This window comes from Camelina sativa, chromosome 1 (assembly GCF_000633955.1).
Source record: "Camelina sativa cultivar DH55 chromosome 1, Cs, whole genome shotgun sequence".
Lineage (NCBI taxonomy): Eukaryota > Viridiplantae > Streptophyta > Magnoliopsida > Brassicales > Brassicaceae > Camelina > Camelina sativa.
This window is the reverse complement of record NC_025685.1, coordinates 19301937-19324548: the sequence shown is the minus strand read 5'-3', so window position 1 is coordinate 19324548 and position 22612 is coordinate 19301937. Positions and strand designations below refer to the sequence as shown.

At 35.0% G+C, this 22612-nt stretch overlaps 4 protein-coding genes across 7 annotated transcripts in view; 2 read left to right on the top strand and 2 right to left on the bottom strand.

Moving 5' to 3' along the window:
* The window catches only part of LOC109124862 (replication protein A 70 kDa DNA-binding subunit A), a 7473-nt gene extending 2606 nt beyond the window's left edge, over positions 1-4867 (bottom strand). The window contains exons 1-4 of one of the 3 annotated variants that reach the window (XM_019228895.1): positions 4756-4867; positions 4344-4651; positions 3069-3615; positions 1769-1957 (exon numbers count right to left, since the gene is read on the bottom strand). In XM_019228895.1, coding sequence (XP_019084440.1) covers positions 1769-1957; positions 3069-3615; positions 4344-4615 — 1008 coding nt within the window. In that variant the 5' untranslated portion in view covers positions 4616-4651; positions 4756-4867. Of the gene's footprint in view, positions 1-723; positions 2505-3068; positions 3616-4343; positions 4652-4755 lie in introns of those variants that run through there. The other 2 variants (XM_019228894.1, XM_010414641.2) reach the window with 2 other exon arrangements.
* On the top strand, positions 132-706 carry LOC104699310. The gene has a single exon (XM_010414636.2). The coding sequence runs from the start codon at positions 233-235 to the stop codon at positions 581-583; it is 351 nt and encodes a 116-aa protein (XP_010412938.1). The 5' UTR covers positions 132-232; the 3' UTR covers positions 584-706.
* On the bottom strand, positions 6245-6770 carry LOC104699300 (protein ELF4-LIKE 3). Its single transcript, XM_010414627.1, has one exon. It carries the CDS (start codon positions 6761-6763, stop codon positions 6440-6442), a length of 324 nt encoding a protein of 107 aa, XP_010412929.1. The 5' UTR covers positions 6764-6770; the 3' UTR covers positions 6245-6439.
* On the top strand, positions 11550-21510 carry LOC104699286 (protein CTR9 homolog). Of its 2 annotated transcripts, none has more exons than XM_010414622.1 (24): positions 11550-11905; positions 12060-12126; positions 12206-12400; positions 12632-12732; positions 13148-13201; positions 14177-14293; positions 14392-14455; positions 14563-14777; positions 15067-15154; positions 15328-15428; positions 15540-15632; positions 15988-16056; positions 16179-16271; positions 16346-16606; positions 17087-17167; positions 17256-17414; positions 17873-17968; positions 18495-18596; positions 18675-18782; positions 18879-19103; positions 19404-19670; positions 19789-19860; positions 20729-21052; positions 21133-21510. In XM_010414622.1, the coding sequence occupies exons 1-24, from the start codon at positions 11765-11767 to the stop codon at positions 21298-21300; spliced, it is 3261 nt and encodes a 1086-aa protein (XP_010412924.1). In that variant the 5' UTR covers positions 11550-11764; the 3' UTR covers positions 21301-21510. The 2 variants fall into 2 exon arrangements, with proteins under 2 accessions (XP_010412924.1, XP_010412917.1); XM_010414615.1 differs by having other exon boundaries at positions 21127-21510.

The following is a 22612-nucleotide window of genomic DNA, read 5'->3' as shown; positions in this document are numbered from 1 at the left end:
AACCACAGTAATCTCAAATGAAGATAACGTTATCTATCCAATAAGCCATTTGGAAGCTTAGACGCTGCCACGTAAGACTCATATCTCACACCTCCAATCTCCGAACATCATTTTCCCAAATCTCCCTTGTCAAATACCATTCTCCTCAGCAACTTCACACATTTCGAAAGAGAAGAATCTCACAATATCAATCTAGAGAGACAGAGAGAGAGACCAAAAGAGATCGGAAGATATGGCTTCTACCTCCGCGATGTCATTGGTCACGCCACTTAACCAGACCCGTTCATCTCCTTTCCTCAAACCATTGACTCTGAAACCATCCAAGGCCTTGGTTGCACCTGGAGGCAGAGCACAGAGGCTCCAAGTTAAGGCGCTCAAGATGGACAAAGCTTTGGCCGGAATCTCTGCGGCTGCTCTCACTGCTTCCATGGTTATCCCGGATGTGGCTGAAGCTGCTGGTTCTGGAATCTCTCCTTCCCTCAAGAATTTCTTGCTCAGTATTGCTTCTGGTGGCCTCGTCCTCACCGTCATCATTGGTGTCGTCCTCGGCGTCTCCAACTTCGACCCTGTCAAGAGAACCTAAGCTTAACCTATATATCTTTCTTACACCATTGTAATCTGTTCTCTTTCTCTGTGTATTCGTTTGATGTTGCAGCAATGAACTTTTGTCAAAAGTAAAATTTGTTGTTTCTTGAATCCGAATAAACAAATGAGATTTGAAACCATAAAACGCCTAAGCTTCATTGAATCAAAAAGATTCAACAGAATTCATCATATAGTAGGGTAATAAACTCAAGTTTGCATATTCTGAGTTGTTACATGAAATCTCTCAATGTTAAACCTATAAAAGACCTTACCTTACGAGCAAATCAAGCAAGAATTTACTTTCGGATCTATAATTCACCGCATCTACCTTCACCACTGTCATCTTAACTCTTTGTTCATCCCCATACGATTCCTCTTTGATCTTCAGCTTTAACATATACTGATGAAACAGTCTGTCTCTAACAATCTCTGCAAATTCTTCCTCCTTCTCTAGTTCGTATTTCAATGCGTAAAGCTTCTTAGCCGGACATCCCATGATTTCTTCTCCCGTTTCTTGAAACGCAGTTACCCAAGTCAACCCAGTGTGGTCTTGTATCTGCACCTGAAGCAGGTATCTGTAGTCGCATTCATCAGACTCTTGGTTGCACCGGTCACAGAGCCACCTGTTTGTTCCAGACCGTGTCACCTTTTTGTTGCATTGTTTATCTCCAATCATCAAAGGGCAAGCTGTGTAACAGAAGCTATCTGTTTTGATGAATGATACAGTTGCTTTCACAGTGATCCAGTCAGGCTTCTCTGATCTTCCAAGGCCTTCCTCTTTGATCTGAGAAACACTTTTTCTTATCTCATTCCTTGAACTTCCTCCAGGCATGGTATCTCTAGAAATGGAGAAGGATGCAGTATCTTTTCCTCCGTGATCGAACCAGTTCCTCAGTTTATGGGCTTCAGGGAAATCTGGATTTATGAAGAGCTGTGTTGAAGAGATTGTCCCCACAGACTTCCCACTGAAGTCGCTTACTTTTCCAGCTTTTATAGCTAAAACCGGGTGAGAGGCTGAATCAACCATCTCTTCAAGTTGCCGACCATCTCGGTTACAGAATTCTCCCCATAATGTTACCTCTACAGCTTTTCCCGATTCATCCTTCAGATTCAGGATTCTCCTATGGGTTTCCATCCCATTCTTTCTCAAGATTGGCACTGAGGGGTTCACAGAAGTCACAACTCCAATCACATCGAGTATGGTATTGTTCTCAGCGTTCTCAATTTCACCTATAGGGCGGAAGGAGAACTGTTGCCTTGGTATGGAGCCATCTTCATCAGGGCAAAGCTCCACATTCGATGTTGACTCCAAGAAAATTTCCCACTCATTCTTTAAGTGGTTGAAATTTTTCTGTGCAGGCTTCAAACTTCCCTTTGAAATCAAATATACCTTCCCAACCTCAGTGACATCATAGAATCGGTCAACAACAGCATTAAAGCAGGTAACCCGAATCTCCCCTCCATCAGAGTCAAGCAGATCAAACGAGAAAACTTTTCCATCTCCTTTTGCATTGTTATATCGTCGGATATCTCCTTTCGCAGTTACTCTAGCCTTAATAGCCCACCGACCTTGGTATGGATTGAGAGCAGCAATAGGGATGACTCGAGCTGGAGCCTCGTTCTTCATTATGGGTCCATGATTTCTGTAGCTTGCAGGCGGTTGATATGAAGGTTGAACAGATGGCCTGAAACTTGAAGTACTGTTGGCTGGATTATGAATGTTTATGCCTCTGGGAGGTGCTTTATTAACTGAATGCTGAACCGTTGGTTCATTAAAACCAACCCTATTCGGAGGTTGTATATTGCCTGCAGCTGAAAGCGTCTTTTGGGTTTCTGTATCTGTTTCTCCAAATATTGTGGGGTTCCCGACTGTCTCAGAATGTGGTACTACTGTCTCCATGTTCAGCACCACAATAACCCTGTACACAGATGCATAGAGGCATACGAAAATAACCATCAAAGAGAGTAAAAATCCTTCAAATATATCATGCTCAACAAATCAAATCTGAAACTATATTTTCCACTAACACAATCAACAAAATAGTCTACATTTACATCACTGAAAGATATCCAGAACATCTGCCAACCAACCATTAAATACTATGAACTACAAACAAAAAAAACACCACAAATATTTGGCACTAGTAAATTTTCTAACCAAAATCATTCATCAATACCAGATAAAATAGAAACAGTAAAAGCAACTGACTACAATAGTCCTCAGTGAAAGGTGTCTATCAAAAGCGAAGCTATCATTGCTTTTGCAAACTCATTGTCAGTTTGTCACAAATGCCACACTAGGAATGCTCGAAATCATTACAGGCTTTTTACTCTCCGTATCAAGGCACAGAATAAGAAACTCAGTACATCACAGAATCAAAGAGCTGTATCCAAAGCCAAAACTAGTGTACAGATTTCGCTCTCATGCCAAAACTATAGATGCGACTACAAAACACAAACGTCCAACAAAACCACANACTTCCCTTTGAAATCAAATATACCTTCCCAACCTCAGTGACATCATAGAATCGGTCAACAACAGCATTAAAGCAGGTAACCCGAATCTCCCCTCCATCAGAGTCAAGCAGATCAAACGAGAAAACTTTTCCATCTCCTTTTGCATTGTTATATCGTCGGATATCTCCTTTCGCAGTTACTCTAGCCTTAATAGCCCACCGACCTTGGTATGGATTGAGAGCAGCAATAGGGATGACTCGAGCTGGAGCCTCGTTCTTCATTATGGGTCCATGATTTCTGTAGCTTGCAGGCGGTTGATATGAAGGTTGAACAGATGGCCTGAAACTTGAAGTACTGTTGGCTGGATTATGAATGTTTATGCCTCTGGGAGGTGCTTTATTAACTGAATGCTGAACCGTTGGTTCATTAAAACCAACCCTATTCGGAGGTTGTATATTGCCTGCAGCTGAAAGCGTCTTTTGGGTTTCTGTATCTGTTTCTCCAAATATTGTGGGGTTCCCGACTGTCTCAGAATGTGGTACTACTGTCTCCATGTTCAGCACCACAATAACCCTGTACACAGATGCATAGAGGCATACGAAAATAACCATCAAAGAGAGTAAAAATCCTTCAAATATATCATGCTCAACAAATCAAATCTGAAACTATATTTTCCACTAACACAATCAACAAAATAGTCTACATTTACATCACTGAAAGATATCCAGAACATCTGCCAACCAACCATTAAATACTATGAACTACAAACAAAAAAAACACCACAAATATTTGGCACTAGTAAATTTTCTAACCAAAATCATTCATCAATACCAGATAAAATAGAAACAGTAAAAGCAACTGACTACAATAGTCCTCAGTGAAAGGTGTCTATCAAAAGCGAAGCTATCATTGCTTTTGCAAACTCATTGTCAGTTTGTCACAAATGCCACACTAGGAATGCTCGAAATCATTACAGGCTTTTTACTCTCCGTATCAAGGCACAGAATAAGAAACTCAGTACATCACAGAATCAAAGAGCTGTATCCAAAGCCAAAACTAGTGTACAGATTTCGCTCTCATGCCAAAACTATAGATGCGACTACAAAACACAAACGTCCAACAAAACCACATAGATAAAACATTTTCTCCCTTCATACGAAAAATCAGTAACAATACTTATCAAACCTCCAAATCACACTTACTGAACTAAAAATTCAAACACTATCACGCCAAACAACAAATCAGAGATCACTTTCAACACAATGGTGGTCTAGATCTAGCCAGAGAGGAGAAAAAATTACTTGCGGCCTTTGACATCGCTGCAAATGTAATCAATAAGCTGAACGATAGATCCTTTATCAACTTGTCCAGACTTGACCCGATCATTAAGCTGAACCGCGACCATAGCATGTTGAGCTGAAACACCATCGGAAATGAGGAAACGATACCTCTCCTGGCTTCTCTCTTGGCTTCTCCCTATCATTTTGATATCTAAAACCTGCAACAACGGCTTCAAATTGACGTCGCCGGCGTTTATCGCCTTGATTGCGTTCGGAGTCAAACTCACCGGCATAATGAAATGTTGATTTTCAGATCCCGGCGCGAAACCCTAGAAAAAAATGGAGAAAACCAAATCGATGAATGAACCGAGAAAAGGAATTAGGAAATAAACATACGGCGAAACAGAGCGTGAGGAAGACGGAGATTTTGAACCTAGACGGTGGTGGTGTGGTGGTGTTAAGAGATGATTCCTCTGAGAGCTTCGCTGAATTTTGCGGGAGAAGCTTAAAAAAAAGATGTTGTTGTTGCGGTTGCGGGTCGGGCAAAACAGTTCATGAGCATTTATTTTTTCAATTTTGAAACTTTTGCTATTCAGTTCAAAATGACTAGTTTGCCCTTGACTCGTAACTGTGACCGACTTTAAAAAAAAATATATATATATATATATATATACATTCTCAAGTATTCAACGAATAGCGATGACGCAATAATTATATTACTATTTTTACAGTAAAGGAATATAGGATTTTTAATTGTATTCCTCAAATATGTCAAACAACTTATATTTATTTTGTTTGGAGAACAACATTATCAATTAGTATAAAATGAATTTCTGTTGTTTATTAAAGTACAAAATTTACATGCTCGGAATTATAGTACCTTTTCTCCTTTAAGCAAGTCTAATGTTAAACAACTTTGTTTTTAGTTAATACTCCTATAAAATGGTCTCATCCTCAGTTCCTCACTTTATGTTCCTTCAAACCACCAGAGCTATAGCCTATACTTATGGAACAATAAACCTAGATTTCTTATTAGGACACTGTCTCTAATCTCTAATTCTTGTTTTCTATAACAATTTATCTCTAATATCTAATTCTTCTTTTCTATATAACAATCACTTCAGAAAAAAAAGGTCATTTTAGATACTATGTTGTGACATTTTTTAGTCATAAATTCGTAATTGTTTTGTGACAATATTATTACGAATTAAATCGCGACTAAATGTTTATTAATTGTAATAAGTGTGACGGTTTTATTACAGTTATGTAGTCACAAATAGTGATGTCTATTTGAGACAAAATTATTTGTCACACATTTGTGACTTTTTTGATATTTTATTGGGGGAAAAAAATTGTAACAAGTTCGTAATTGTTTGGTCATATTACTACGGTTATGGATTAATTTATGACAAAAAGTTTTCACAAACAGTGACAAAATTGTTACAATGATTTAAGTCATAAGTAATGGTATTATGACATTTTTTGTTAAACATACATTGATTAACCAGTTAAATATATGTTTGCATAGAGAATAATCATTGTATTTTATTAAGGAAAATGCAAACTAATAATTAAAAACTAAATCAGTTATATCTTGAACATTTCATAATTATCCTTAAAAACTGAAATGATTTTATTGTTTATAAAGTAGATAACTATTTTTAAACTATAGTTAAATATCCATCATAAGATTACTTTATGTCTATCCATCTCATGTCCACCACTTAATCCTTGAACAACATGAATATAAACAAAAAAAATTGTTATAACACTTAATGATTGTTAAACTGTGAAGAAATATTGTTAAAATAGTGTTATAATTATCATTAATTAGTGGCTAAAACTATTTTTATGTTTCTTAATCATTAATATTTTTCAGTAGGTTGTTCAATGAAATCATGGTTGCTGCTAATCTTGGCATAAGTGGAGATAATCTAACATTTGACAACAAAAGTAAACGAAAGAAAAATTCAGATAGTACATAAAATACTTAAGAGATAGTAGCAAAATATGATCTCTACTAGTCTATGATCCCCCAGACTATGACTTTTTTTCTTTTTTTTGACAATAACTTTTCTTTTTATTTAAAGCCACAAAAAAACTAAACTCATTCAACTTCAAGCAGGCCTGATTCTCCTGTGGCCACCTGCTGAGTCTCCTTCGGAAGAAGCTTCCATGGATTTGGAGAAGTTGTTGGAAAGATCAACATAAAGATGTGCAACCTTTCTCACGTTATTGTTCAATTCTCGGATCAGACCGACGTTTCGTCCTAGGTTGCCTGGGATTTTGGATTCATGGTTTTGGTTTATCTCGTTTATAAGCAATCGGTTGTGGTCCAATATGTTTTGCACTTGAACAAAACTTTTCTGAAACGTTTGAAGAATCTTCCCATCCATCTCAGCTCCATTTCCCATCATCCCAGAGATTGTGTCTCCCTCCATTATTAGATACCTATCAAACAAATTTATCAATTGGATAAGATTCACAAACTCAAGAGTTGTGAGAAGATATACATGATATATTGATATTATTGTCATGTGCAGACAAAAATAACGGTATTAGACTATTTCTACAAAGAGCAACTTTTCTTGGGTTTAGTAACATAATAAAAAAAGCTTAAACCAAACAATTAAAAAAAATCTCTTTGTAAAAAACCCATAAGAACACAAAATGGTACGGTGTGTGTGTTTTTTCTTGACAAATAAAATGGTTTTTTTTTTTACTATTTAGTATTTACTCGACTGTTATCCACAAAACCAAGACAGAAACTAGAATAATATCCATTTTTAAAAAATTGGTGGACCATTTTGGACTATAATAATAATAAAAAGAATAGCAAAAAGGGTCTGTGATTTTATCCTTGGGACCAAAAGAAGAATCTGATGATCCAAAGTTAGCAGTCAATGTTTAGCAGGGAGGATGAGACATTTGTGGGTTCTGCTACTTGCTTCATACAGACCTCATTACTATTCACAACCCACCAAACCATGAAAACAGAACAACCATTTAATTAATACATTTTCATTTTCAGAACCTCCATTCAATTAAAAAAAAAATATTTCTTACATATAGACATATTCAAATTATTATATTATTGACGACAAAAAATATTAATTTTATCACGGCCATTTTTTTTAATGGTTGATGTTAGTTTTCAAGCTTGAAACTATATTAAGAATTACTGAATAAAATAAAATAATTAAATATGTATGTAGTAGTTTTCTTTATAATTATAGTGGTATTGATTAGACATATAAAGTAATTATGTAAATCAGATGTGTGATGTTGGATCAAGGGTTAATTCTTTTTGGTTTGTTTTTTTGGTCACCAGATATGTTATTGGATCAAGAAAAACTAATCATTCTTTCAAAATACTTTACATTCTAGAGTTTTCTTGATTTTATTAGTAAATATTAGTGTAATTTAATCATAAACTTAATTTATGGTAAAATTATTTGAAATATATAAAAATTTCAGCGCAAACATGACAGAAATATGTAAGATTTTAAATTATTTATTTGAAATGGAATTATATAGAAATGTCAAAAGGGATTAAACCCACACTTCCATTTTTTTTAAGGTTATCTTTTAAAGGTTTTTTTATAGCTCAAAGCCTCAAACGAAAACTTTTGCATCTGAAACTGAAAACAAATATACTATTATTCTACAAATATCCATATACATATATATTATTCATAAGAATGACCAACTTCAAAAAAAAAAACACCAATTTAAGTGAAAAAGGAAAAAGAAATCAAACAAAAGGCTATAAGAACAAATCAACAAATACCGACGATTCAACTTAAGAAAAAGAAAAAAAAAAAAGAAGAAGACTCAAAACAAACAACAAAAGATAAAAACATTAACAAACTCGTATAATAATCTTTGTGTTAAGTTTCAACACTGAGTAATTTAATAGAAGAACAAAGCTATAAAAAAATACTCATAAATCACAATAGAATTAGAAACAATGAAGAATAGTGTGTAATGATGATATATATGAAAGACGAAAGAAGAGAAAAACTACGATACCTGCAGCAACAAGAAGAGTCTTAGTCTTTAGTATATGATGATGATATATATATATAGAGAAAGAGAAGAATTTTCTCGAGAAAATAGATCGATCGGAGGAATCTTTGATATTTTCCTTTTAAAAATTTTCTCGGAAACTCAGATTTTCTTTCTCTTTCTTTCTCACAGAGGAGAGGAGAGATGATGAGAGGAAAGAGAAGAGAATGAGATTTGACAGTCACGCAAAAGAGGACCCTCACTGTCTTAAAGATGGAATATATATCCAACCTCTTCTATAGTTGTTCTATCTATACTAGTTTAAATTTATTTCATATTCTTAAATAATTCTTACTTCTTCTTTTTTTTTTTAATTCTAATTCTATCCCATTTTATATAAATTATTGTTCTTTTCTTTCTAGCCGACTTCTTATAAAACAATAATATTATTATTTCAGATATTCCTACAATGACAAAAAACGTTTTGGCTCATTTAAAATATTTGGTTCCGAACAGTAACGCAAAACATTACAATTTTTTAAGAAAATATTTTAAATAGTGCATATCGATTTTACTATCATTTTTGTAAACCTTATATCATAGCAACATGGGATTACCAATCACAACTATTGACTTTTTTTCTTGGAATTATTTATTGTAAAAATAAAACATTAATAGTGGGGGAAAATATGTAGTTTTCGTTATCAGCCACACATGAAATATACGTGACTTATTTCCTAACCATACGTAACATAAGTTGTGTTTACATTGAGATACTATATGATGAGAAACGTGAATTATATGTTTTTTTTTGTTTTTTTCTTTCTTTCTCTAACTCTAAGATAGTGCGACAAAATATGTCTCATTCTCAACGTTAGGTCATATAAACAAGCATTATCTTCTTTTGGTTTTCTCATTAACTTGCATGTTCTCGAGCAAGTTCTCGAGCAAGTTCTCTATAAGGATTCGTTAATTAAGAATATTAGCTAGCTAGCTACTGCAAGTTGAGTGTGTGTATAGTTTAATTTCTCCGATTTTTTTTGTAGATGAAACAATAAGCTTTATTAAGTGATAATTACCAAAAAGATAGATTAATAAAATACTATTAGCTGTTAAGAAAATAGTTAGTCACTTGCTGGTTCTTTTTTGAGAATATTTAACAAGATCAACTCCTCAACATTGGTCGGATCTATTTTTAAACTCTCAACTATTTTGTTGGTAAATTAAATCTATAATTAAAAATTATTAATAAATCGAAAACAAAACTGTTAATAAATTTAACCCTCCATCTATAAAAATATTTATATTTAAGTTTAGTTTGCGGTACCAAAATTTGATTTAACTAAAACAAAAATAACTGAGTGCTAGTTTTTTAAAACAAAAGAAACAATAAAACCTTGTAGAAAAATGTAAAATGTTGATTTATGTCATTTTTTTTTTGTTTTGTTGTTGTAAATACGGTTCATAAGGAGGGTTTTGCATAAAATATTAGTAAATTTCTACAAAACCAGAATATAAAAGAATCGTGTGATTGTGATGTGTTTAAAAACAAATGCTCAGGACAGCAGTACTATAGTCTATAGTCGATCCTTTTCTTTTTTTTCAATCAGTATAGCCGATCTTGTAATATTAAGACTGATTGTTTGGTTAGAATTTTTAAAATTTATTTATGAAAATCTTGTTAACGTTTTCTCTTTAAACTTAACTACCATTAATGAACTATTTTTCTAATTAATATTTGGTTAAAATAAAAAAAAATTAAGTAATAGAATACATGTTGGATTCAATTTGGTTGATTGATACTATACTTTAGGAAAAAAGATAGCTAATTACACGAAGTATAGGAGAATACATGGTCACACATACCAAGTATACTATTGTATCCTTAACTACACAAAATATATGTATTATATGGCCACATGCATGAACTATATGACGTTATGTGGTCAACACCATAAACATACAATCCGGTATACCGGTCGACTGACTCCGGCGAAAACCGACGTTGACAAAAAAATGTATTAATTTTTTTATATTAAAAATCAAAAATAAGAAATATTATATATAAACATGTTTGTTTTTCATGATTAAAAAATATATTCAATTCAATATCTAAATATTTTTATATATCTCTAACTTATTCATTCTTATAATTAGTTAATTTTTATTTTTAAAGCTAAAATAATTATTAATTATAAATGATTAATAATTATTTTCAAGATATCTCTATATATATATATATCTTTGATAATAAAATTATTTAAATACTACAAAATCATAAAATCAAATTCAACTACTTTCATTATAAAAATGATATGCAAAAGATTGAGAATATGACTCTTTACTTTATAGTTTTCATAGTAAATGTTGTATAAAATTTTAGATACTTTTACTATAAAATTTGCATACTCTTAATAACATGTATACAACAACAAAATAAATTCACAATATTTACTTCTAATATATAAAAGATAAACATACAACAAATTGATTTTAGCTAAACAATATAGAGGGTATGTTTGCAAAAGGGTATAAAATAAGAATATTTTTGCAAATACCTTTATATTACATCTTGAAAATAATTATCAATGATTTTTATTTAACTATTAGTTTATGTTTTAAAAATAAAAATTAACTAATTATAAGAATGAATACATTAGAGATATATAAAAATATTAATATATTGAATTGAATATGTTTTTAATCATGAAAAACTATTAATAATTTAATATATATATATTTTTTTAAAATTTAGAATATAATTTTTTTAGTCAACGTCGGTCTTCGCCGGAGTCAATTGACCGGTGTATCGGATTGTATGTTTATAATGTTGACCATATAACATCATATAGTTCATGCATGTGACCATGTAATACATATATTTCGTATAGTTGAGAATATAATAGTATACTTGGGATGTGTGACCATGTATTCTCCTATACTTCGTGTAGTTAGTCATCTTTTTTCCTATACTTTGTATTGCATAAATTTATATAATGTTGTTTTTTGGAACGCCAAATCTGTAGCTCTATGTATATATCAGCCAAAGTACTGTATATAACCGCAATTTTTGTGAAATAAAATTTAACAACATTCGTTTAAAAAGAATTTATCCAATCTCCAATATTGCGCGGCGGAGTATTAAAAATGTAATCCAAATTAAAACATTGGCCGAAAAAAAAATGGAAGAAATTAGAAAAGTAAACAAATATTGAGAATCGTTTTTGGGTTTTTCGCGAAGGTGAAAGAAAGAAAGATTTTTTTACTTAGCGGAAGTTCATCGTCGCGACGTCGGCTTGTCTCTCTCTCTCTCTCTCTCGCTCGCGCACACAGACACACATAAAATACTTTATTCGAGAAAATTGCCACTGCAAACATTAGAGCTCTCGTCGGTTTACAAATCTAGGGTTTCTTCGCTTGCCAGCCAGCCAGCAATGGCGAGTGTGTACATACCTGTTCAGAATTCGGAAGAGGAAGTTAGGGTTGTTCTTGATCAGCTCCCTCGAGACGCTTCTGATATCCTTGATATCCTTAAAGCCGAACAAGCTCCTCTCGATCTCTGGCTCATCATCGCGGTCCGTTCTTCTTTTTTCTTCTTCTCTCAATTTTGAATTTTCTTCCAGCTTTTTCTATTTAGGGTCTACGAGCTTGACTGTTCAATGTGTTTTTTTTTTTTTTTTTTTTTTTTTTTTTNTTAACTATTTCTTCTGATTTTTTGGTTGGTTTCAGAGAGAGTACTTCAAGCAAGGAAAAATTGAACAGTTCCGCCAAATACTAGAGGAAGGGTCAAGTTCTGGTACGCACAATTATTAGATGTTTGCTGCTTTTTTTGGAATTGAGTAAGAAACTCATTTTATTGTTTCCTTCTTGGCTAGAAATTGACGAGTACTATGCTGATGTTAAGTACGAGAGAATAGCAATCTTGAACGCTCTAGGTGCGTATTACAGCTACCTGGGTAAAACTGAGACCAAACACAGAGAAAAAGAGGAGCAATTTATCTTGGCAACACAATATTATAACAAAGCATCCAGAATCGATATGCATGAACCTTCCACTTGGGTTGGGAAAGGTACTTCCAGATTCTTTCTTGGTTTTGTTTTAATGCTCGTTATTTTCGTTTTATAGTGATCCATAATTAACAAAAACTCGTTTTTTAGACTTATGATCTTCATATTCTTTAGAAGGAAAAACCTATACAAAACTTTCTTTTCCATTTCTCCCTTCGCATTAAGTATTTGAAGGTGGTGGTGCTCTATGTTTACTGGATCCAGAATCCTCACAAGTATTTGTCTGCTTACAGGTCAGCTCTTACTGGCTAAGGGTGAAATAGATAATGCACTTCAGGCTTTTAAGATTGTGTTAGACACTGCCCCTGATAATGTTCCTGCTCTTCTGGGTCAGGTATAACGATTTGTGCTCTCATTTTCTGCCACTTAGCTAAAATATTTATAGGTAGTTGGATTCTATATACAACATCTCAATTCTTAGCCATAGGCCATTCATCAAATTTTCTTAAATGTCTTGAAGCATAAATATGGTTGCCAAGTTTCTTGGAGCGTAATTGTGCTTGAGAAAGCTCTGGGTCAAAATTTAGGAACTTAAAATTTTGGGAACAGTTATGTATTTTAACTTTGTTAGTTCTTTAAGCACAATTAAGTATGTCTTGGAAACAAATTTTGTGTTAGCCATATCAGATTTTCTGGTAATTAGAATTTGGTTCTGATGCTTTCCCTCTTACCAACCACCTAGCCTGAGACAGTATTAGCCTGTTATTTACTTTTCTGCAAATTAATAATTTGATGTATCACATATACAGGCTTCTGTAGAGTTTAACCGGGGACGTTTTTCCGAGTCATTACAACTATACAAGGTATGCTTCTCCTTATAACCTTCTATATTTCTCTCACTTCTTCATTTGGGCTGTAAATCTCATATTCTTTGATTNTGTTTTGTTTTAATGCTCGTTATTTTCGTTTTATAGTGATCCATAATTAACAAAAACTCGTTTTTTTACTGATTGCAAGACCTACTAATAGACTTATGATCTTCATATTCTTTAGAAAGAAAACCTATCGTTTCCGTTTCTCTCTGTACAAATGTCGCATTAAGTATTTGAAGGAGGTGGTGCTCTATGTTTACTATATACAGAATCCTGACAAGTATTTGTCTGCTTTACAGGTCAGCTCTTACTGGCTAAGGGTGAAATAGATAATGCACTTCAGGCTTTTAAGATTGTGTTAGACACTGCCCCTGATAATGTTCCTGCTCTTCTGGGTCAGGTATAACGATTTGTGCTCTCATTTTCTGCCACTTAGCTTAATATTTATAGGTAGTTGGATTCTATAAACAGCATCTCAATTCTTAGCCATAGGCCATTTCATCAAATTTTCTTAAATGTCTTGAAGCATATATATGTTTGCCAAGTTTCTTGGAGCGTAATTGTGCTTGAGAAAGCTCTGGGTCAAAATTTAGGAACTCAAAATTTTGGGAGCAGTTATGTATTTTAACGTTGTTAGTTCTTGAAGCACAATTAAGTATGTCTTGGAAGCAAATTTTGGGTTAGCTATATCAGATTTTATGGTAATTAGAATTTGGTTCTGATGCTTTCCCTCTTACCAACCACCTAGCCTGAGACAGTAATAGCTTGTTATTTACTTTTCTTATCACATATACAGGCTTCTGTAGAATTTAACCGGGGACGTTTTTCCGAGTCATTACAACTATACAAGGTATGCTTCTCCTTATAACCTTCTATTTTTCTGTCACTTCTTCTATAATACAGTCTAGTCTATTTATGAAACAAATTGATAATATTTTAATTTTTCTATGTATCGACTGTCTTAAGAGGGCCTTGCAAGTATTTCCCGGGTGTCCTGCAGCTGTGAGATTGGGAATTGGTCTTTGTCGTTATAAGTTGGGGCAACTAGATAAAGCACGGCAAGCGTTTGATCGTGTTCTGCAGGCAAGTGGGACTGGGATGTTTATCTCATCTTTCTTATTACACAGCAGACTGAGTGATTCAACAAATAGTGTGCTATTTACCATATTCTGTATCTGCAGCTAGATCCTGATAATGTTGAGGCTCTTGTGGCACTTGGGATCATGGATTTGCAAGCAAATGATTGTAAGTGTAACTCAGTTCTAAATCTTCTGGTAATGCCTGTATGGTGAAGAAATTCTATAAACTAAACTTCTTTTTGGGCTTTGCTGATGATGTTACATTATGTATAGCTATAGGAATGAGGAAAGGAATGGAGAGAATGCAGCAAGCATTTGAGATTTATCCCTATTGCGCATCAGCCCTAAATTATTTGGCCAATCACTTTTTTTTCACCGGCCAGCATTTTCTTGTTGAGCAGCTGACTGAAACGGCATTAGCCGTCACAACTCATGGCCCAACAAAGTCACATTCTTTTTACAATTTAGCACGGTCATATCATAGCAAGGTTTGACATTTTTATCCTCTCTTGTATATTCCATTCGTATGTTGTCTCGAAGATAAGTATGGCGAAGAACTTTCTGGTCTGCCCTAGTACACGTTAGGGTGAAAAACCTATGAGCTTGCCTTGAAAAGGAAGTGGAGGAAAAATTGAGTGAAGTATGCGGAAATATTTAATTTGAGTAGAGATATATCTGATGGTTTTTTTCTTCGATGGGCTGTTATAGAAGAACATATCTTTTTCTATTTCCTTTCTGTAACCTCCCTGTCGATGTCTGATGATGGTCTTGTTGTAGGGGGACTATGAAAAGGCTGGGATGTACTATATGGCAGCCATCAAAGAAACTAATAATAAGCCACAAGAATTTGTATTTCCTTACTTTGGTAAATTTTCCTTCACTGTTCTACTGAGTTTCTCTTAATTCTTCGTATGTTACCATCTGTCATTAGCAATGAAAAAGCCTGAGTTTCCAGTGTAGCTCAGTTTGGATTGATGATCTTATATGTGCAAAGTTATCCTGTATGGTCATTTAATTTGCTTTTTATTGATGTTGCAGGTTTGGGTCAAGTACAACTAAAGTTGGGGGAGCTTAAAGGATCTGTATTTAACTTTGAGAAAGTATTAGAAGTCTATCCTGATAACTGCGAGACGCTGAAGGTTAAATGACTACAGGCGTTTTCATTGTTGATCTTTCATTTTGTATTTTGTTGTATTTAAAAAAAAAAAATTGAAAAACGCTTCATGCGCATGTTTCTTTTCTTTCTTTAGGCTCTAGGACACTTATACACCCAGCTTGGACAAACTGAGAAGGCCCTTGAGTACATGCGGAAGGCCACAAAACTCGATCCACGTGATGCCCAGGTTAGTTTGGTTTACATATTGTTAAGCCTGATCTTTCGAAAGGTGTTGATACTTGCCTGAAGTCTTTTAGTAGTAATCATGATCTCCGTTGCCTTACTGTGGATCACCTTCGAGTGACACTTCTACTTTTGTTGCCTGTAACACGAGCACGTTTAGCCTTAGTAAGGAAGAAAAAACATTGTAGCAAACATTTCTGCCATATATCTTTAGAACACCTTGTGTGTTTTTGTCACTCACAGCTCATAAGTGTGGTTGAAGATTTAATTGGGCTATGGATCATCTGCTGACTACTGCAATCCATTCTTCCGTGAGTTACTGTTTTGTCTTATTTTTACATGCTACGTTGGTCTTGTAGGCATTTGTTGGCCTTGGTGAGCTGCTGATACCGTCTGACACAGGGGCTGCACTTGACGCCTTCAAAATGGTAAGTCTACTTAAAGTGTGATATTGATAATTGTATTTTATGTTCTAGTGCATAATAGCCTATTGTACATTATTAAAGAAAGACGTAACTTTTTTCTGAGAACCATAAATGAAAATTTTCAGGCACGAACCCTCATGAAAAAGGGAGGCCAAGAAGTGCCTATAGAAGTCCTAAATGATATTGGTGCTTTACATTTTGAGAGAGAAGAATTTGAGGTTTGTAATGAGGTTGTTCCTGCTTGTTTGCTTTGAGTTTTTACTATTGGCTACAATACCCTTTTTCCTTGCAGTCTGCGCTTGATAATTTTAAGGAGGCTCTGGGTGATGGAATATGGATTAGCTTCCTTGATCAAAAAGAAAATTTAGAACAGTTGGGTGTATCTGTTCTAGGATACAAGGATACTGGCATTTTCCATAGGCTGATTGAAAGTGGTCACTCTGTCGATGTACCTTGGAATAAAGTTACAACTTTGTTTAACCTGGCTAGATTACTTGAGCAGCTACACAAAACAGAAGCAGCGACTTTTCTGTATCGGCTGGTACTTTTCAAGGTTTATTTCCTACAACTTTATTTCGATATTATTTTCTATTTCACTTTATGATGAATTTTCTAGAGGTTGACATGAGGAGAAAAGAGGAAAAAATGTGAGGAGCCGTTTTCCTGATATTTTGTATTCAATAGATAATTTTGAGTTTTCTCAAAAATAGTTTGTTTCTGTTAAGCCCTTCTTTCCCGGGGTTTGTTGTTATTTCATGTACTAAAAAATACAAAAATGAGAACATCGAGTCGGCAGCATGACTTCCGTGGTTTTAGTGTACTGGTTTCTGCTCGTTTGAGTTCAAAGCATCGTTTGGTACATGTGCCATATAATTTTCAGCTTTATGTTTCTTCTGTATCTATAGTTTTTGGATACATTTACCATGTCTTACATAATATGCTTCAATGCCCACTCTGATGTATGCTTTATCTTTTTGTTTTTTCTTACGAACATCTGATGCTGACTCTTGATCTGACTGCCTATCCGGTGCAGTATCCTGGCTACATAGATGCTTATTTGAGGCTTGCTGCGAGTGCAAAAGCTCAGAACAATCTTCCTCTGGCCATTGAACTGGTGTTCTACCATCTTCAGCATTAATTTTATCTTATCTGTATCAGCTTGCTTTCTCTTTCTGACCGAGTTTTCCTACTTTCTCCTATAGGTGAATGAAGCTCTGAAAGTGGACGATAAGAATCCAAATGCGTTGTCTCTGCTTGGTGAATTGGAGCTTAAGAATGATGACTGGGTTAAGGCAAAGGAAACCTTTCGAGCTGCTAGTGATGCAACTGATGGGAAGGACTCATATGCTATTCTTTCACTGGTATATACCTATAGTTCCACTTTTCTTTAGCGTTTCAGAATAAATAAGAATCAGATTAAGTTCCTTTTGGGTTGTTCAAAACACATCATATTCACATATCGATTTATATGAGCACCTCACACCCAAAAATGGTTGTCCCATGCCTTTTCTGTGGGTCCAATCTAATCAGCTATAACTGTGATCTGGGATCTCTTGTACAACACTTCAGTCAAGATAACAATAGGGTTCTTTTTAATATATGTATGGAAGACCAGCCCTTCATTCTGTATGTTTCCTTTACCAGCAGCCTGGTGAGAGCTGTTTGTCTAGCAGATAGATACCAAACTACCTTGGACTGGATTCTGTCTTGATAACCTAGTGTGGCGGGGCCTTAGATGATTGGAACTATTATTCTTCAAGTTATATATGTATATATGTGTGTTTTTGTGTGTGTAATATTTCATCCTGGAATGGTTTAGGGGAACTGGAATTATTTCGCGGCAATGCGCAATGAGAAAAGAAATCCAAAATTAGAAGCTACACATCTGGAGAAGGCCAAGGAACTCTATACAAAAGTATGATATATTAATTCTTTCCTTTCTCTCTTCTCATTAGTAGTAATTTGAAAATATCTCCTGATAAATGTGCGTATGGGTGTGTTGAGTGGATGGTGGACATTTTAATATTATTTTCATAGAGTAATTACGATGTTCCTGCTGTCTGATATTTTAAAGCATATCTGTTACACTAGGTGTCTTCTTTGTTACTATTAAATTTCGTCAAGTGTAGGTTGTAGAAATAAATTACATGTGTGTTTTAGTTAATTCTCGAGGACAGGAAGTTCTGGGCTAGCACAGTGCATTTAATAAATAGAGTGAGATAATGAACAACCTTTCAATGAAAAGTCAGCTGACCATATGAGTCAAGTGATCTGCTGTAGGTTCCTATTAATTCAGTTATCTTTTTGATAAAATGCCTGGAGAAACCTGAAATTTATTGTTGGAATTTTCTATGCTAGTAGCACTGCATTCTCAAACAGGCGATGTTATCTTTCGATCAATGTTGATCTTCTTCCTCATTGTTGATCGTTGGAATTTACAGGTCCTGACTCAACATAATTCCAACATGTATGCTGCCAACGGCTCTGGCATTGTATTGGCAGAGAAAGGCCAATTTGATATTGCCAAGGATGTTTTTACTCAGGTCAGCTTTTATCATTTACTGTTCATGGTTTAGGTTAGCTACATTCTTCAATTTATTGAAACTTTGTGAATGTTTTAGGTTCAAGAAGCTGCAAGCGGAAGTGTATTTCTTCAGATGCCTGATGTATGGGTGAATCTGGCTCATGTCTACTTTGCTCAAGGGAATTTTGCCTTAACCGTGAAAATGGTTTGTCATTTATACATATATCTATATACATATTTTTTGGGGTTGATTTCTTTGTTTTGCTAATGTATTCTGTTCATTAACTACGTTGTTTGGCAGTATCAAAACTGCTTGCGGAAGTTCTTTTACAACACAGACTCTCAAATTCTTCTTTACTTAGCCCGTACCCATTATGAGGCTGAGCAGTGGCAAGAGTGCAAAAAGACACTATTAAGGGCCATTCACTTGACTCCTTCAAATTACACATTCAGATTTGATTTGGGTGCTGTAATGCAGAAATCATCATCTTCCACACTGCAAAAGAAAAAAAGAACAGCTGACGAGGTTAGCCAAAAGATCATCTTTTTCCAAGCGACTGATATCTTCCCTGGCTTCTTTCGAACTCTAGCCTTTAGATTGAGAATTAATCAGATTACGAGCTTGCTTCTACAGCTTGTGTATCTAGAACTTTTCACGATAACGCTAGTAGCATAGTGTGCTGGTCATCCTTGCTAAGTAATGGCTAACCTTTGAAACCTTAGAAGTGATACTAGGATTTGTTTATGAGGAGATATTTAGACTATTAATTTGTTTTATGCTAATTGATTTCCACCTGACAAGGGAATCTGCTTGATGACTCCGCAGGTACGCTCAACAGTTGCAGAAGCAGAGAATGCTGTTCGTGTATTCACTCAATTGTCTGCTGCTTCAGACCTCCATGTTCATGGGTTTGATAGCAAAAAAATACAAACCCACGTTCAGTATTGCTCGCACCTGCTGGAAGCAGCAAAAGTTCACCGTGAAGCAGCTGAGCGTGAGGAGCTGCAGAACCGACAGAGACTAGAAGTTGCTCGTCAGGCTGCTTTGGCAGAAGAAGCACGCCGTAAAGCTGAAGAACAGAGGAAATACCAGGTAACTATAGACTTGCAAGTTAACCATTTGCAGCAACAAGATTGTTTTGGTGATGGTGATTTCTATGGAAGGTTTTCAAATCATTGATATGCCTTTATGGGTTCTTTCTCTTGGGCAGTTGGAGAAACGAAAACAGGAGGATGAGCTGAGACGCCTAAAGCAAGAAGAAGAAAAATTTCAACGTATAAAGGTGNGAGCTTGCTTCTACAGCTTGTGTATCTAGAACTTTTCACGATAACGCTAGTAGCATAGTGTGCTGGTCATCCTTGCTAAGTAATGGCTAACCTTTGAAACCTTAGAAGTGATACTAGGATTTGTTTATGAGGAGATATTTAGACTATTAATTTGTTTGATGCTAATTGATTTCCACCTGACAAGGGAATCTGCTTGATGACTCCGCAGGTACGCTCAACAGTTGCAGAAGCAGAGAATGCTGTTCGTGTATTCACTCAATTGTCTGCTGCTTCAGACCTCCATGTTCATGGGTTTGATAGCAAAAAAATACAAACCCACGTTCAGTATTGCTCGCACCTGCTGGAAGCAGCAAAAGTTCACCGTGAAGCAGCTGAGCGTGAGGAGCTGCAGAACCGACAGAGACTAGAAGTTGCTCGTCAGGCTGCTTTGGCAGAAGAAGCACGCCGTAAAGCTGAAGAACAAAGGAAATACCAGGTAACTATAGACTTGCAAGTTAACCATTTGCAGCAACAAGATTGTTTTGGTGATGGTGATTTCTATGGAAGGTTTTCAAATCATTGATATGCCTTTATGGGTTCTTTCTCTTGGGCAGTTGGAGAAACGAAAACAGGAGGATGAGCTGAGACGCCTAAAGCAAGAAGAAGAAAAATTTCAACGTATAAAGGTGGGAGGTCTCTTGCTTTTCATTACAATGTATATACATTATCAGATTTCTCAAAGTTTCTGTGTAGTGTCAAGGAAAAAATACTCTTTGATCCATTGAATTTGGTTATTTTTAAGGGTATGTGCTTTTGTCAAGATGGTGTCTTGAGAGATGTTTAAGATGACATACTGATTTTGTTTTGTAATAATTGATGCGCTAGGAACAATGGAAAACCTCCACTCCTGGATCTCATAAGCGGAAGGATAGAGTGGAAGATGATGATGGGGAAGGTAAGCCCAGTGAGAGGAGAAGAAAGAAAGGCGGAAAGAGAAGAAAGAAGGACAAAGGCTCAAGGGCTCGGCACTACGAGGATGATGAAGAAGAAGCTGTTACTATGGATGATCACAATGAAGTGGAAGATGAAGATGGTAACACTAATTATAACAGGGAAGATGAGATGGCGAATCAAGAAACTGAGGAACCTGTGGATGATGATGCTCTAGCAGCTGCTGGTCTCGAAGATCCTGATGTTGATGATGATGAGGTAATACATAAACTGTGATCCAAATCATGGAACAAACGCAAAAGAAACTGTCTTCAAACTGTCTGTTTTGGTGGGTACAGGTGCCTGCTTCGGTTGTGAGACGAAGAAGGGCGCTATCATCATCAGATGAAGAAGGTGAATTGATGGAGGATCAGCCAAATTCAAGCCCCCAGAGAGAGAAAGAAGAGAGCATTAGGGAAGAAGAAGGTGCTAACATGGAGGAAGAAGAGGAGGAAGAGGCCAGTTGAGATCTTTCAATACATGACGAACAGATCTCTCTTGTGTGTTGTGTAACTTTAGTGACAAAGATTCCATTGATTCAATTTTTCTAGAAGTCAGAGTGTGAGGACAAATTACATTCACAGGCCAAGGATATGATCAGTATGAATTTTGGGCTTTCTGGATATTGAGCCTTGTTTTTTATTGTTATCGTTAATGGAAAAGTAATATTGTTTGTTTTGGTTGTAACATAGAGATACAAACAACATGACACATAGTGAATGGTTAGAATAGACAGTTGTATGTGAAGAAGAGAAATCAATTAGAAAAAGCAAATAGTAGTAGTAACTTAAAATAAATAAGTATAAAGAAATAAAAAATACAGAAGAGTGTTGTCAGAAGGAAGTGGAAGAGTCAGAAACGTGGGTGTGTGGTCTTGAAGGATTTGATACTGTTTCTGCAGTTTCTTCTGTTCCCTTTTGCTTTAATTTTTGTGTTTTTAGGTTTCATGTTGCTCTCTCTACTGTAGACTGTAAGGATCTCTTTCAACTTTTCAGAACATATTGACTACAATTGTTTTTATAAACAAAATTACAAACACACAAAGTATATACATAATTTTGCTTTGTGGTGAGTGTAAGTGATTGCAAATCTAAAGCAGTAATAATAATTCAGTTTGATGAGAATGAGAAGTCGTCTTTCTCTCTCACTGAGTCAGAGCAGAAAGCTTTTGATTGGGTGTGTGGCTTTTTCAGACCTGACCAAAGTCAGTCAGGGAACAGAACTCAACTCAACTCGAATGCAAAACCTGTCTTTTCTCATCACTCTTCTCTCATCATTTTTCCTCATTTTTTTTTCATTTATCTTTTGTTACATAAACATTAAGAAAATAAATTTACTGTTTAACCAACACAAAAACTACTTATTTACTATCTACAGTGCTGTATATATATTTTAAAAAAAAATCAAAAGATTAGGTTTAAAGAACAAGTTTTTGACAAATCTACAAGAAATATATGATAGAAACTTGAATCCATATATTTGTTGCTAATCCATGACTTAGTTACTTATTCGGTTAAAAATTAACAAGCAAATAAAAACATCTCACGTCACTAATCTATCTGTATATAGTTTTAGTTAGCAACATAACTAATACCAACTAAAAGTTTTTACCCCTATTCACATGTGTTGACAGTTTTCTTTAGATAAGCATTAGTGTTTTTTTCTTTCTTTTTTCTAACAAGAGACGAGTATAAACAATATAAGCATTGAAATCATACTAATTTAACTACTTTACACAAGTTAAAATATTTTATGCTAATATATTGCATGGTAAGGGGG

What these genes read in the sequence shown, in the direction of transcription:
- LOC104699300 (XM_010414627.1), bottom strand. Translation starts at nt 6,763, where the DNA reads ATGGAGGGAGACACAATCTCTGGGATGATGGGAAATGGAGCTGAGATG.
- LOC104699286 (XM_010414615.1), top strand. Translation starts at nt 11,765, where the DNA reads ATGGCGAGTGTGTACATACCTGTTCAGAATTCGGAAGAGGAAGTTAGG. An exon ending in CACTTGACGCCTTCAAAATG is followed by an intron (nt 16,057 to 16,178) that starts GTAAGTCTACTT and finishes GAAAATTTTCAG; the next exon opens with GCACGAACCCTCATGAAAAA. An exon ending in TTGAGAGAGAAGAATTTGAG is followed by an intron (nt 16,272 to 16,345) that starts GTTTGTAATGAG and finishes TTTTCCTTGCAG; the next exon opens with TCTGCGCTTGATAATTTTAA.
- LOC104699310 (XM_010414636.2), top strand. Translation starts at nt 233, where the DNA reads ATGGCTTCTACCTCCGCGATGTCATTGGTCACGCCACTTAACCAGACC.